Consider the following 15,162-nt stretch of genomic DNA (forward strand, 5'->3'; position numbering starts at 1 on the left):
GGTTAGTAACAAAGCCTGGTGAGTATAAGGGAAAATGAGGAGAGCAAGACCCACTGACCATAGCTTGGAATCCTCTTCCTAGTCAAATAGCTGTGGTGGCGACAGCAAAATTTCCAAAGCTTGTTTTCAGCAATGGTGGCAGAGGAGGGAGGCAGCAGATAACAATTCCAGAAACACAAGCTGAGAGAGAAAGAAGCTCCCTCCCCCACATTCTGCTGCTTACTGTGGTTGCTGTTCCCGAGGAAGGGACACATGACAAGAACTCAGTATTTCCCCCTGTTGAGCAATGAGAGCTGTAAAACAGGAAAAACTACCGCTACCTTCCTGCACCATCTCTCCCACTCATGCTCCTGCTAGATACTTGCTGGTCATCGGTGGTAACTGCTAATGTCCAAGCAGCAAGCCTGAATTCTTAATATGTTTTGTGTGCAAAATGTCTTGTACATGAAATAATTGCCGGTATGTGTCAAAGTGTACAAGAATTCTTGCATGTCCAGCCATGCTGATAAAGGCTCATCAAGTGCAATGTGTGTCTTGCGGTTGTTCAGGCTCTGTTGTCAAGCTGCAGAAGGGATTATGCCTGCAGAGTTTGGCTTCTGCCTATCTGGGCTATACTTGCTCTTGACAGAGAACAGGAAGAATGGAGCTGACCTTTTTATGCTTTGGGCTTGTTAAAACGGATGTGAAAAAATTGTCATTCCAAGTCGTGAATCAGCTCCTTGAAGACAAAGCTGAAAGCTATGTGCAGTCAGTGCTTACTAATCTGACAACTTCAGCTAAATCTGCATGATGGGGCAAGAGCTTGAGTTTTCAGAAAGTGTATAAAGGTAAAGGGACCCGTTAGATCCAGTCGCGGACTCTGGGGTTGCGGCGCTCATCTCACTTTACTGGCCAAGGGAGCCAGCGTACAGCTTCCAGGTCATGTGGCCAGCATGACGAAGCCGCTTCTGGCGAACCAGAGTAGCGCATGGAAATACCGTTTACCTTCCCGCCGGAGCGATACCTATTTATCTACTTGCACTTTGATGTGCTTTCGAACTGCTAGGTTGGCAGGAGCACTGAGCGAACAACTGAGCTCACTCTGTCGCGGGGATTCGAACCGCCGACCTTCTGATCAGCACGCCCTAGGCTCTGTGATTTAGATCACAGCGTCACCCGCATGTATATTGCTCACCATTTATTTATACCTGCAGTGCCTGTTAAATAGTTTTTGCACTGCTTTAGTTTTGAAGTTCCAGAGGTCTTTTACAATGACTTCCGCACCACATTCTGTTGAGAGTTCAGCAGTCCCATAGGCTTACTCGGTTTTTGATGAAATATGAGGATTGCAAGCATCAACTTGCAACCACAGTGCAGTTGAAGATTTTGTGGTTGAATTAGCTAATGAGGCAATTTTGAGTAGTTCAGCAAATCAAATTAAAATAATTCATACATATATATGATTGTATTTATATTAGAAGTAACTGCATAAAAATAAAACAGATTTGCTACAGAATGTGAGTCCTTAACTGTACTGTAATGAGCTTCCAAATCTAAGAAATAATTGTCTGGTGATTGTGGTTTGTCAAAGCAAAAATTGGTCAGAGTTCACCTTTCCCCTGGGTATGGCCCAAATAGAGTAGAACTAGAATGGCATGCTTTGGGAGTCCAGAGCATAGCTGTCAACTTTTTCCTTTTTTTAAGGGAAATTCCCTTATTTCGAATAGGATTCCTCACAAGAAAAGGGAAAAGTTGACAGCTATGGTCCAGAGAGGGAACCCAAGGAAGCAAAAAATTAAGAGAATTGCTACCATGAATTCCCCCGGATGTAAACTGTCACAATTAAGGCACTTTCATTCTGAACATGCTTACTTGGAAGTATGTTCTGTTGAAATCGGTGCAAATTAAATGCACATACAATGTTTAGGTATCACTTATGAATACTCTGAATTTAGAAAGGCAAAATCAATAGCACATTATGGCCAATTCAGGTTTTTAGTTAATTATGAATGTGGGAAATGCAATAAGCCATTTAAAGCTACAGTCTTCTGCACTCAGGAGCAAGTTCTGTTAAAATCAGTAGGGATTCCTTGCAAATGATCATGGATGGAACATGTGTCACTCATGGAAAACAGTTGAAGTGGGAAACCATGCTTATTCATTTCCTAGAGCTGTTTCACACAAACATTTTTTTTTACTTGATTACAAAAGCAAGCAATGGATGGCTTGTGTGTGTGAACGAGCCATCAGAGATCTAACCCAGTAGCTAATAAGGTATGTAATTTCAAATGAAAGGCTTTTCAATGAAGTCAGATACAGTATTTCATTCATCAAGAGTATAGCATGGGACAATCATGAGATCTACATGTATGTGTGAATCTGGCCTTAGTGAATAGGAAATGGGCAGTGGATCAATAGCCTCCCTCTACCTCTAATGAAGATATGCAAAAACGTTTGGTTAAGATTAGTCAGGACAGAGCCAATATATGTCTTTTAGCCTCTGCTTGCAGTAATGTCTGGTTGATGCTTAGAGAACCATGGAAATAGAGATTCTGCTGCAGGCAGAAATAAACAGTATTGGCCTGATTGGACATTCACTGAGCATTTTCTGCAACGCTCCTAACTGCACACACTGAGCACCTCTTGAAGGGGCCATATTTCACAGAGATATTTTGTGCACTTGTTATTTCATGGCAGGCCCATGTATGCAGCCCATTAAAGCAGGGCCTGTGGTTCTCCCAAGGTGGCTGGGTTGCAACTTTCATCATCACTGGCCATGCTGACTGAGGCTGGTCCAAAGGCATCCAGAGAGCCATGGCTTCCCCACCAGGGAAGGCTGAAGACATTCCGCTACCTGTGGTGAACATGATCTCTTCCCCACCATGTGCAGAAGCCAACCAGATTTGGAGTTACACCTTGCTTCAACACTTCTGCCACATCTGGGGTCAGTAGTTTCAGGACAGGCTGCGCTCTGCCTGCTTCCTAATCCTTCAGCATCTTGCTGCTTGAGGCTGACACCTCTCAATCCTCCAAAAGGCAGAGCCATCCCTGTCCTCTACCCCTGCCTTAAAGGTAAGTTCACCAACTTGATACTGCATTTGGGCCATGATGGCTTCTGCATGCATGAATGGGCCAGCGTAACAGAACTTTCCTATGGCCCTTCATTTGCCGTTCATCAATTGTAATCTAGCAAAGGGAAACTGAGTGATGATGCCCATGCATTGTCCCATTCTGACCACACTCTTAATTCCCAGCTGTAAACGTGCATGAAAACCCGCCCCGCCCCGCCCCATTGATTTCCATCGAACCCAAACCCATGAAACGTGCTTGCACTTTCAACGAAGCCAACACATCTACACTTAAGTAAATGAGCTAAGGAATCTGCAGCCACAGGTCGTGCATGCTCCTTAGTTATTCCCGGGGGACGAGCTTTGTGTGGGCAGCTGTGCAGCGCACTTATCACAGACAGCCCAAGTTCCAGGCTCCTCTTTTGTTGGCGGCGGCAGGAGCAGCCGCTTTCAAGTCCTGTCCCCGCTGGCTGCCTGGCTGGCTGCAGGGGGGCCGGGCCCTTTGCTCTTCCCTCCTTCCTTCCTTCCTCCCTTCCCCCACTGCCTGACATTTCCGCCTCCCCCTCCCCCTACCGGGGAGGGCGGCCAGTGGCGCGCTGCGAAGGGCCGGATGCGGCTCTCGAAGTGGGCGGAGGAGGCCCAGGCGCTGAGATCACCGGCGGTATAAAAAGAAGCGCGCTGGGCGCGGCCTCCTTCAGTCGGGGCGGACGTCACGAGAAAGGCTTCTTTCAAAGGCTTCGCAAAGCAAGGCAACGCAAAACAAACACCAATTAAGACCCAGGGGCACGCGTCACTTTCGCCTTTTAAGGAGAAAGCGCCAGAGGTCTCCCTCCCGGCTCCTCACAGCCCCCGAACAAGCCGAAGAGACCCGAACCGCGGCGAAGCCGACTCCGCCATCATGGAAGTGCAGAAGGAAGCGCAGCGCATTATGACCATGTCGGTGTGGAAAATGTACCACTCGCGGATGCAGCGCGGCGGCCTGCGTCTCCACCGCAGCCTGCAGTTGTCGCTTGTGATGCGCAACGCCCGGGACCTCTACCTCTCGGCCAAGCTGGAGGAAGAGGACGAGATGGCCGCGGGCGGAGGGAGCATGGAGGACTTTGCCGGGCGCCAGGAACCGCAGCTGGACCTGCAGGGCGAGGTGCCCGCCCCTCAACATCTGGAGGAGCCTCCGGCGACCCCCTTCCCCCAAGCCCTGCCGGAGCCGGGGTCTCTCCCCGCCGTACAGCCATCGGAGGCGCCGCCGCCTGCTCTGCCCGGCGCCAGCCTTGATCCGGAGCCCATGGAGACCCAGGAGGAGCCGGACGGCAGCTCGCCCGCGCCTCCGACGGCGTGGAGCCGAGGCGCCCCCGGGCCTCAGGCGGGCGCCGCCAAGCCTAGCCGCAAGCGCCGCAGCAGCAGCCTGGGCAAGATCGGCGCCGCCGAAGCCGGCCTGGTGCCCAGCAAGAAAGCGAAGCTGGTGGAAGAGGAAGGCGAGCGGCAGCCGCAGCGGCAGGAGGGGCCTTTCCCGAGCTTAGCCAGGGTCCTCCAGGACCGCTTCTCCGGCTTAATCCTCCAGCCTCCGCCGGCTAAAGGCGCCGACGAGCCCAAGGCGAGCTGCAGGCAAGGGGACGGCGTGCTGAGCATAATGGTGAGAGCCGTGGTGGCCTTCTAAAGCGCCCCCACCAGGGACTCGTAGCTGGAAACCTCGCTCTCTGCGGAGAAGCGGAACCTGCTGAAGCCCCTCTCTCGGCGGAGGAGCTGAACACCGCCTCCCGCTCCCGGCCCGCCGGCCCCCTCTCCTTGGTGGCGGGGCCTGGGCGGCGAGGAAGACGCGCCGCGGGAGGCTGGTGAAGGACTGGGGGCGGGCGGCGGGGAGCGCTGGTGGGTTCCCTCCTCCCATTTTCTCCCCCTCCGGGTTTAGGCGAGTGACGCTCTGGTGGCTGGGAAAGAAGACGAGACAAAAGGCTGCGGGGAACGCGGCGAAGAAGGACGCCCCACCTCGGCCAGTAAACATGGGACGCTGCTGCGGTGCGCTATGCGCCGGACTGGACGCAGCGGCGGCGTGGCGGGACACGATACTTTGGGGGGGCGGCGGCGGGGGGCAGCGAACTCTAGGAAAACGGGAGAGGCTCGCACCCCGTCGGGCCTTCGGAAACCGGATTCGGGTGGAAAGCAAGCGCGATGTGTGCTGGGTGCACTTTTTTTTGGTGCTAGTCGATAACAATGACGTGTTCATTCTGCCGTTCCTTAACTAAAGTTAATTGCCAGATCTGAGTTGATGTTTCTGTCTCCTCTCTCTCTCTCCCCCCTTTTTTCTGAACGGGACTGGAAAGGTCTTAAGGTTTGTTAGGCAGCTCCCCTGAAGGGTTAAAAAGAGTCATGCTGAGAATTGTCGAAGAAAAGCAGCTTTTGTCAGTCCCGCTCCTGTCTGCCCAGTATTCTTTTCCTCAGGGCCATCCCTTTTTTTTCTTACCTAGTAATTAAGAACGATGAAGTGGCCTGTTTCTTTGTGCCAGAGAAGATCTCCGAACCAGATTAGTCTTGCCAAAGTGTGTGTACTGAGCACGAACAGAAGGAGGGGAGGGAAAAAAACCCAACCAGTCATACTAGTTATGACACATCTCTCATATGACTAGTATTTGCATTACACTGGGTCCACGACTGCAGGGGATTTCCTGCTTCTGTTGCCTTGGCTGTGTGTGTGTGTGGTGGTTGTGGTTTTTGTTTTTTAAGGTGTGGGTGGAGCCCTGAATGTCTGGAGGGTGGGGGAGAGGAAGACAAGTGGTTTTTCTTCCCTAAAGATGTCATCTTAAAAGCTCGCTGGCCGTTTTCCTAGATGACTGAAGCTGTTTATGCACTGAACAGTAATGAGGGGTACTGTTTTACATCCACAAACATTTTTCTGTCTTTCCACTCCATATGCAGCTTGGATATTTTCCACCCAAATCAGGAGAATGTGGGCAAAGAAACCTGTATTCTTTAAATGGGTGTGTTGTGCAGTTTCTTGTCTCTTAAAAACAAACAAAAAAACAGTATATCAAGTCATTTTATGGGATTTCTTGACACCGTTTTTGCCTTTGTTCATGATGTTTTTCCTCCACTCTCTTGTCTCAAATGTATGAAACAGTTGCTGTTGTGCTGGATTTATCTGTTGTGTCATCTCAGTGCTTCAAAAGTGTTTGATTCAAGCTTTGTGGTTGGGAGGAGAACAGTAAGAATGTCTTCTGAAACTGGTTTTCAAAATGGGCAGTAGAATGGTCACTTTCAAGGTACTTTGTAATGCTAATTGTATGTAATTGAATTTGCCTCAAAGAGGGCAAAATACGAATTTATTTGGTTTTATCCTCATGGTGTTAATATTTTTGGTCATTGAAATAAAGGCCATCTGGTTTTTTTTACTTCTGTGGTGTTCTGTTCTTAATTTGAAAAACAAAACAAAACATTTGTGAACTTCATAGAGAATTCTCACTTGGTGGAGAGGATATGGGAGGGGAAATGTTCAAGCAGCTACTCCAAATATGAGCCCTCCTACTTTATTAAACTAGTCAAGGTACAAAATAAGGAACTAGAGAAAAGAAACAAGGGGAACAACAAAGTTAGTGACAGGGCCAACAAGGCAACCTTTATTTCCTTAACCAACTGCACATTTGAAGAGCCAAACTTCCAAGCATGGGGGCTCCTGCAAATCTGAACTATTCAGTGTTGAAATTTGGAGTAAACAAACTCTCCAAAGCTCTGCCCCCCAGCCTTCTATGAATTAGTGTGCTGGACCTTTGGTGCATCCAGAACTTGGCTGTTGATTATGTAGCTGTTTGTAAAGGTGGGTGGAAAGGGGAGAGAAGGGGTTGTCAACAAGATCAGCCTTGATTGTTTGGGTAGCAGTCCAGTCCTGATAGGATCGTAAGATGTTTGGGATCACTTTTCAAATCTCGCCGTGCCAGGTAGCATGGGTCAAACAAGTCGAGTTGCATAACAACAATGCTTGGTTTCAGGATGGGTGTGAGAGCATGGGAAACTTATATTTAGAGCTCCAGTAACAGCCTGTAAACTTGTTTATGAGGGAACTAAAATAGCCTTTCCATAAACATGGGCCACTAGCCAGCGGATAGGGCTGGCAGGCAGGAGCTTAGATGCAAGTATGCTTTGCAAAACATTAACAGTAGCAGTATCTCGAGGTAATCCCCTAAGGGAGCAACTTGTGCTTGTCTGCAGTCCCTGATCATGTAATGGGAACCTTGTCATAAGAACTTGTTGGCACAATACAGGTTTGCCAGATTAGACCCCCATGGACGTTGAGCAACATTGCAAATCACCCAGGAAGGTTGTGTGTAGTCCCTTTCAACTGAAATATAAAACAGGACGGATGTATACATTCTAATTTGGTGAGGGATGCCCTCATTTAATAACCCTCAGCAAAGTGGCGATAAGTCTTTGTTTCAGTCCCAGTGATTTTTGTATTGTCAAATACAACCACAAGACATTTGAAAGGGGGGGGGGGGTTGATGACTGAAGGAATGAAATGCAGTGTATGTTGGGAGAATGGGTGTAATCAAGAATGTAAGTGTGCCTCTTAAATAATTCACACAATCTAGGATGTGTGCTTCAGGGAAAAGTCTAGGATTTAGCATCGGTAGTTAAAAAGCTAAGGGTAATGCACCAAGGATTTATTAAGTACTTTCTTCAGAACCCCTTGGGTTTCAGTGGATGCTCTCTCAGACAGCTGAGCAAGCAGGTGGGGTGAGATCAATGGGGAAGAGCCCCCAGGGGTTAAAGGAACACTGCCATGATTCAAGGCTCAGGAATTTACTCCTTGTAATCTGAGCTGCTGCCAGTTTAGAGGCCATAACCTGGTAATTTTCCTTTCTACAACAATGCTGATTGCCTGCCCCAGTGCTTTTATAAGATTTAATTCCTTGACTGGTATAAAGTGCTTTGAGTTACCTGGAATAGGAATGACTGACACCAGTTAGTCACTTTTGTTTGCTTTAACTGCAAAGAGGAGGATTATGGCTTGCTGGACACATGAGAATCCTTAGGCTGAACTGTGGTTGTAAACCTGTGTGTGAGCTGTGCTGCATCTGAATTACAGGTCAGGACTTGCATGAGCTCAGTGCCTCTTGATAAAAACATTCCCCTGCACATGGAAAACTTATGTTAATGAGAACTAGGCCTCAAGTTCAGCCCAGCCCTAAATTTTCCCACAAAAACCCACTCCACCCAGTCTTGTGAGTCAGCTGGAAAGCCAGTCTCTGCTGCAGGAGCTGTGTCTCTGTGTGAAAAATGCACTAGTGGCTTGGCCTGATAGGATGGGTATATTGCCGTGACCTCCTTTCCTATGACGGCAGAGTATTTTGTACCGACAGAACCAAAGATGCTGGCTCAGTTTGGGGACCTCTGCTGAGATCTTGGGCATAATCTTTGCCCTTCCATAGATTAGTTGGTGTGCCTCACAGCCAAGGAGGTCTGACTAGAGTTAGAAGGCACACCCATGTGCCCTAAGGCCTTAACTGCTCATGTTACTTTTCAGTCAAAGGGGTTTTGTGTTACGTCTTTAATTCACAGCAACAATATATAAAAGAGAATTTATGGGGAGGGGTATTTAAACAAGTTGGGGCAAGATAATTTATATAGGTAAGGCTGGGGTTTGGAGTCAGGCTCGCCACACATTCTTCGTTGAACAAATGCGTGTATATTTGGAGAGAGGAGGCAGTTCTGTCTCTTTTTGAGTCAGGAGAGAAGCAAATAGTAGGCGTCTTTTCAAAATACCAATTAATTGGCATTTTGTAGAAGTTTGAGTCTCACAGAAATCTAAAGTGGCCTTTTTCGTCCTGTGACACTTGAAAAGTTCTGTAACATCTTCATCAGTGTAACTTAAGTCCTAAGCATTTCAAGATAAGACCAGTATATGGAAGAATATGTTAAAACCTGTGCATTTGAACTAGTACTTAACAATAAGGAGAGTCCTGTAGAACATGAACACATAAAATCCACTTTCACTAACAACATGGGAGCTGAATAAAGGATGTTGCCTATTTAGTGCATCTATGGCAAAGACAGACTTCCCAATATTTACAGCACAGGCTGTGACAGAATAAATTTAATTAGGAACCATTCCCCCAAGTGATCCTTGTTAGCAACTTCAAGGCATAAGGGGAGAATGGCTATGAACTTCCTTGCCCAAGGCAAGGATCAGGCTTGCTTCATGCTACATGGTGGACCTTGTTCTGCCAGACTACCGAAGAAGTTGCAAGCCCTTTCATGCTGGCTATAAATGATGCAAGGCTTTCCATGCAATGCCTTCTAGTCTATCTCTCTGTGTGTTCTGGAAATCCATTTCCTCCTGGCATGGAGGATTTTTTTTTAATCACTTGGAGGAAATATACACCATTTAATCTTATCACAATGTGTTCTGGAGAGGGCTATTTTTTCCATTTTTTTAAAAGTAATCAGTGTTCCCTTTGCAGCCCAGGTGGCCACTGAAAACAATGGATAATTTTCCCAGCTGTAGTTCCCCGTGTCCCTAGTAATACATGCAACAAAGTGTTGCCTTGCATATAAGGATCTCAGGTAGAAGGGATGAGGCAAAAGTCTGCTCAGTATCTTGAAAATCTGCTCTGACTCCAAGCAGCTCACAGGCTACAATATGCCTCTGCATAAGGCTGCTGCTTATATGTGGAAGCAAAAGGACAGTGAAAACATCCCACAGCTTTGGGTTCCTTCTGACATGTCATTTGTTATGCAACATAGTTATTTAGAATATGCTCTGTATGGTTTCTCCCACCCACCCCAAATGAAGTGCAAGGCACCTGGAAAACTAAAACCCTCAGTTTTCTTCCCCCTGTTTGCAGTATTATACCAGACTTGTACCAGTTGAAGATGTGAATTCCAATGTTTCCACAGTCTTCCTCTCCTGCCCCCCTCCCTTAAGCTTTCTAGCTGTGTGGGAAACCCTCGGAGAGCCCAGGCGATTCTGCATTGCACCTTGGGGCCCTGTCACGCCATTGCCTGTGCAAGACACTCCCCCTATGAAAAGACAGAAGGGTCTTTGATAACGCTCCAAGCACATCTCCAGCAGAACAAAGGCAGCATAGCTAATGGCTCCCACTCACACAGTGTGACTCTCTGCCAGGAATCTGAACTCCCTCCACCCCCTAAAGGCACAGGCTGAAGGACAGAGAGGGAGGAGGGGAGGAAAAGGCATCTGAGCCAGGATATGGGGGCTGCAGAGCAAAGGAGGCCTGGCACACCAAATGCAGTGCAGTTAGGTCGATTTCCTGTGCATCAGCTACCCCTGGAGACAGGATACCAAAGCGGATGGCCTGTTCCGCCTTACCATGAGCTGGGCTGTATCCGGCACCTGCTAAAGTTCCTGTGTTCTCACGGGGGAGAGGGGAGGAAGAGGGGAGGGGGGGAGTGCCAGAGGGACAGTGTTTGCACCTTCAGTCTGATGAGGTCCTTGGCTGGGTGATTGCAGCTTCTTTCTCTGCCAGTTATTTACTGCTACATGACAAAATATTTCATTTCATACGGAAATTCAGCTTTCTCTCTTCTGGTTTCACAAAAGTTTGCTTTGTCTCATTTAGTGAGAGGCAGGAAGAGAAATAGTTTGCAGCTCTGCTGCGTTCAGAATACACTGCTACCTATCACAGGGCAAAATACTAGAGCATCAAGGAGGATTATAGTAACTCATTCAGAGGAGATGTTTGCATGCCCATTCTCCCAAACTGTAAGCGCTGCTATCTGCATACCCCTTTAAAGTGATACTGCCCAAGATCCTCTGGTTATATTCCTGGCTTGTTCAAGCCTAGAAAGTGGCTTGTTCAGGTTACAAAGCTGGTGATTAAGACCAGCTTCTAGGCCCCTGGCAGCAACTATTCACCCACACTTTCTGTGGCTCCAGACAGAAACCAGGAGTTATCCCTTAATTGCCTTCACACACACACACACACACACCTGCTTGTATTGTGAGATCTGCTTCAGAGGCTCTATTTCTGCCACCCCTTGTGGGAGCAATTAGACTGGTGGCCACAAGGGACAGGGCCTTCTTGGCAGTGGCCCCACGATAAGCCAGGTCCCATCACTGCAAGCCTTTATGTTTCCACATGTCTAAGAAGGAGTCTAATTGGGCTATTGTAACATTGTTGTGGTTTTCTTGTTTTTGTGATTTTTACTGGGTTGAGTGTTACAATGTTGTTGCCGGTTACTGTTTCTAATGGTGTTGTTGTTGTACATTTTACATTTATTAGGAATTACATGCTGTTGACATAATGTTGGAAGCTGCCATGGGAGAGTTCTATGCTAAAATGGTGGTTTGTAAGCTTTTTAAATAAATAACTCCCTTCTCCCCAACTACTCTGATCAATGGATCCCTGTCAAAACAAGCTCTCCGTTCCAGTTCATTACTCCTGCCTGCCAATATTTTCAATTACTTCCTTCTGCCCAGAACCCCATCTCCCATCTATCCTCAGCTACGGCTCAGTCCTTGCTCTTTGTGATACACCAGCCAATCTGAATCGAAGGTTAAGTCTGAAAAGCGTACAGCCCTCCGGAGTTGCTCAAGGTTTCAATTCAGAATTGTTTTTCTCTGCCCAGCTTCCCTTGACCTGAGTGAGTGCACCCTTGCTATGCTTCTCATGATCTGCCACATTGCTGCGGCAGTCTGGGATCCCACAATTACTACACTCCTCAGCATGTGGAATTACTATGGGATATTATCCTGGGCAGGGAAGCAGCCAGACAACCTCATTAAATTGCTCCAACCCGGGCAATTATGGACCACACCTCAGAATAATTAGCACCCCTGGGAAACTGCTTCGTAGGCAGGCTGCATAAGCAAACAGCTAGAGCAGGTTATGCTACAAGCTTGGACTCTTTGAACGTTTACCATGTGCCCTTGGAGCTGGGTGAGAGAACTAGCCCTTATTGGAACAGAAACTGGGAGTTCCGTCTGCTAACCGTTTTCTAAATTGAACAACAGGAATTATGTCTCCAGTGCTCAGGGGTGTACCTGGGGATTGGCGAAACTGGCCCCTGCCAGGGGTGCAGGTCTGGAGTAGGGGCAAAAATCACCCATCAAACCATATATGTGTCTCACAATGAGATCAAACAAGGGAGAAGCTTCCCATCCTCCCTGCACTGTGGCACAAAGGCGTGCAGACTTCTTTGCCCTTCCTCCTAACTTTGCCTTCACTCTGGATGTTTTGAGTACTGTACTTCGGTCGTGTAAAATGTAGTAATTTCCAGTGTGGCTATTGTAGTACAGTGATTCCCCCCATCCAGAGGGGGGCAGGGTTCCACTATGGCTCCTTGCTAAGGGGACAAGGGATCCTAGGTATGCCTCTGCCAGCACTGAAGGGAAGCCCACATAGTTAGATAGGGAAATGAGGCACAGATTTCTTCTGGTTCTGCCTTTCAGAATAGAACAGGATAGTCAGTAGTATCAATCAGGCAAATTGGGATCCCAACCCTGAACAGCTTGTCATTTTATCCCACGGTGAAAGAAGTGAGGAGAGGGATGAGTTTCATGGGGAGACAAGAATTGCGGGCAAGAAATAGAAGCAGCAGGCCATGAAGGTCCTGTTATAAAATACCTATAAATATCTATAAAGATATTTCAGTCTTTGACAAGCTATGTACATGTTGGCTGGGAGCCACTGAGGTGACTGGAATTGTGTGGGAGAGAGCTGTATGTACTTTGAAACTATGCAGGGTGGTAAAGAGACTGTAATTCCTCCTGCCCAGATATGACTCTCTGCTGAGTATCCTGCAGTTCCCACCGATTGCATCTCTAGAGTGTAGCCAGGGCGGAGAGTGGTGATTGGACTGAGCCTCCCCTTTCCACCTTGGGTAATACCTCTGCTGCTGCAAGGCTACCGAGACCATCTCTCTTCCTGCAGCTCCACCTTCCTCTTCCCACACTGGCTGCACATGCAAGAGTGCTCGCGGCGCAAGCTTAGGGAGGTGGCATTGGGAATATGCTGATTGTTCTTTGCCCTCGCCCTAGCAGAGTGGCACTTGCAGAGTTCAAGCCTGGGCACACTGCCAGTTGGGTTCAAACAACAATCTGGCTGGGAAAAGCCTGGACTGTGTGGTTGTAAGAGTGGTGAAACTTTGGAAGCAAAGCGGAACTTCTGAATAGACACATAAAAGACCGAATGCTGTGATCTGTACTTGGTTTGCCACTGCTCAGTCTTCCTCTGGGCATTTCCAAAGTTCCATCTCCTTCCAGTTTTCATTCATCATAATAAGGCCTTGTGGCTTTACAAACAGAAAGCCAGCAGGCAGACTTTACTCCTTTCTCTGGAATGACCCCAAAACTAATCTTGCTTCTCAGAAATTGCATCCTGTAGACAAGCTCAGTTTCACAACTGGCTACCAGCTGCTACTTTTATCCAAAAAGTTCATACAAAGCAGCTTCTTCTACTTCCAAAACACAAGTCTTAGGGAGTTTTACATTCAGGACTAGGGGGTGGGAGTCCTCAAACACCTGCAGCACAAGCGAAAAGCCTTTTTGCCATAAGTGAGCAAATAATTTGTATGGCTTGTACTTGTGTCAGTGAGGTATTGGGCATGTGTTTGTGTGTGTATTGGAAAGACTAACAAGGCTTCTTTTTTAAAAGAGAAAATTGCATGCATATGTGAAGTGGTAATTAATGTGCCTTAATATATGTATTTGTGTGTAGTGCAGAAGTGTCCATAATTGACCACTTGGCCAAATTTCTTTCCCATTGCCTGATCACTAAGATGCAAAGCAAGAGATAAAAAAGGACCATGATGAGAGTTGCAGCTGTCACAAGCTTCACTGACAGGCCACTTTAGGGAATGGAGGTCTGGGCCTGCCAATCCTATTCCGTTCTGAAGTGGCCATCTAACAAAATCTAGTTGCTGACCAGAGGTATAGGGAGAAAGAGTACATATGCACTTATGCTAATAGTGTCTCTGAAGGAGGAGCAAATTGTTGCACGCCACCCCAGTCTCTGAGTGGTGCAAGATTCTAGGGTACCCAGGGCTTGGTTTCCTTTGGAATGCGGGACAGCAGAGATTGTGGTGTCTTTATGATGTGTGGTTTATACACACACACACACACACACAACCTGAACATAAGATGGAGGGGTTCACAGCATTAACACCCCAAGGGTCTTGCTTCTCCCATCTCCACAGCCTTAGATTCCAGCAGAAATCAGGCATAGCTCTGTCTCCCAGCTGCTCAGCCAGGCAACTTCTAGCTCACATAACTCAAAACCCAACTCTGGCTTTGTCTTTGTAACTATAGTGGTACCTCTAGTTACGAACTTAATTCGTTCTAGAAGTCTGTTTTTAACCTCAAACTGTTCTTAACTAGAGGCGTGCTTTCGCTAATGGGGCCTCTTGCTGCCACTGCGCTGCCAGCACACGATTTCCATTCTCATCCTGGGGCAAAGTTCTCAACTCGAGGTAACTCTTCCAGGTTAGCGGAGTTTCTAACCTGAAGCGTTTGTAACCTGAGGCGTTTGTAACTTGAGGTACCATTGTACCAGCAAGTTGAGGGAGGGGAACCCACCCATGTGACTTCTAGCACAGAGCCACTTCCTTCGTTACCTTAAAGGCCCATATTTAGATGTTCATTACCTTACTGGGAAGCTAACTTGGCTATTTCAGAAATGGAATCTGTACCGGATCCAGCAATTAGAAGTGGGGTCAGGCCAGAGGCAGATTTAGGGGAGCACTGGGTGCGGAACCTTGGCACCGCTGAGGACACAGCAACTTATGATTTAGAGTGAAGCACAAGCGGCAGAGGGGTGCCCCAATTTTTGACACTGCCCAGGGTGCCCCTGAAATATGAGAACCCAAAGTCAGGCATATAGCCCCCCCACTCATAACACTATGTAATGCAAGTGTAGTTAGGGTCTTTGTATGAAATAATGAATTTGAGGAATAATAATAACAATAACAATAACAATAATAATAATAATAATAATATTTATACCCTGTCCATCTGGCTGGGTTTCCCCAGCCACTCTGGGCAGCTTACAACATATCTAAAAACATAATATAAACATCAATCCTTAAAAAACGTCCCTCAACAGGGCTGCCTGCAGATGTCTTCTAAAATGTAAGTTTAGGTATCTGTTGTACTAAGTATGTAAATAGAAAC

General features: G+C 47.4%; 1 protein-coding gene across 1 annotated transcript; it reads left to right on the forward strand.

Annotated features, from left to right (window-relative positions):
* The first annotated feature begins 3,659 nt into the window (after positions 1-3,659).
* Positions 3,660-6,427, forward strand: IER2 (immediate early response 2). Its single transcript, XM_033139769.1, has one exon. The coding sequence runs from the start codon at positions 3,946-3,948 to the stop codon at positions 4,699-4,701; it is 756 nt and encodes a 251-aa protein (XP_032995660.1). The 5' UTR covers positions 3,660-3,945; the 3' UTR covers positions 4,702-6,427.
* The last annotated feature ends 8,735 nt before the right edge of the window (positions 6,428-15,162 follow it).

Source organism: Lacerta agilis, chromosome 2 (genome assembly GCF_009819535.1).
Source record: "Lacerta agilis isolate rLacAgi1 chromosome 2, rLacAgi1.pri, whole genome shotgun sequence".
Lineage (NCBI taxonomy): Eukaryota > Metazoa > Chordata > Lepidosauria > Squamata > Lacertidae > Lacerta > Lacerta agilis.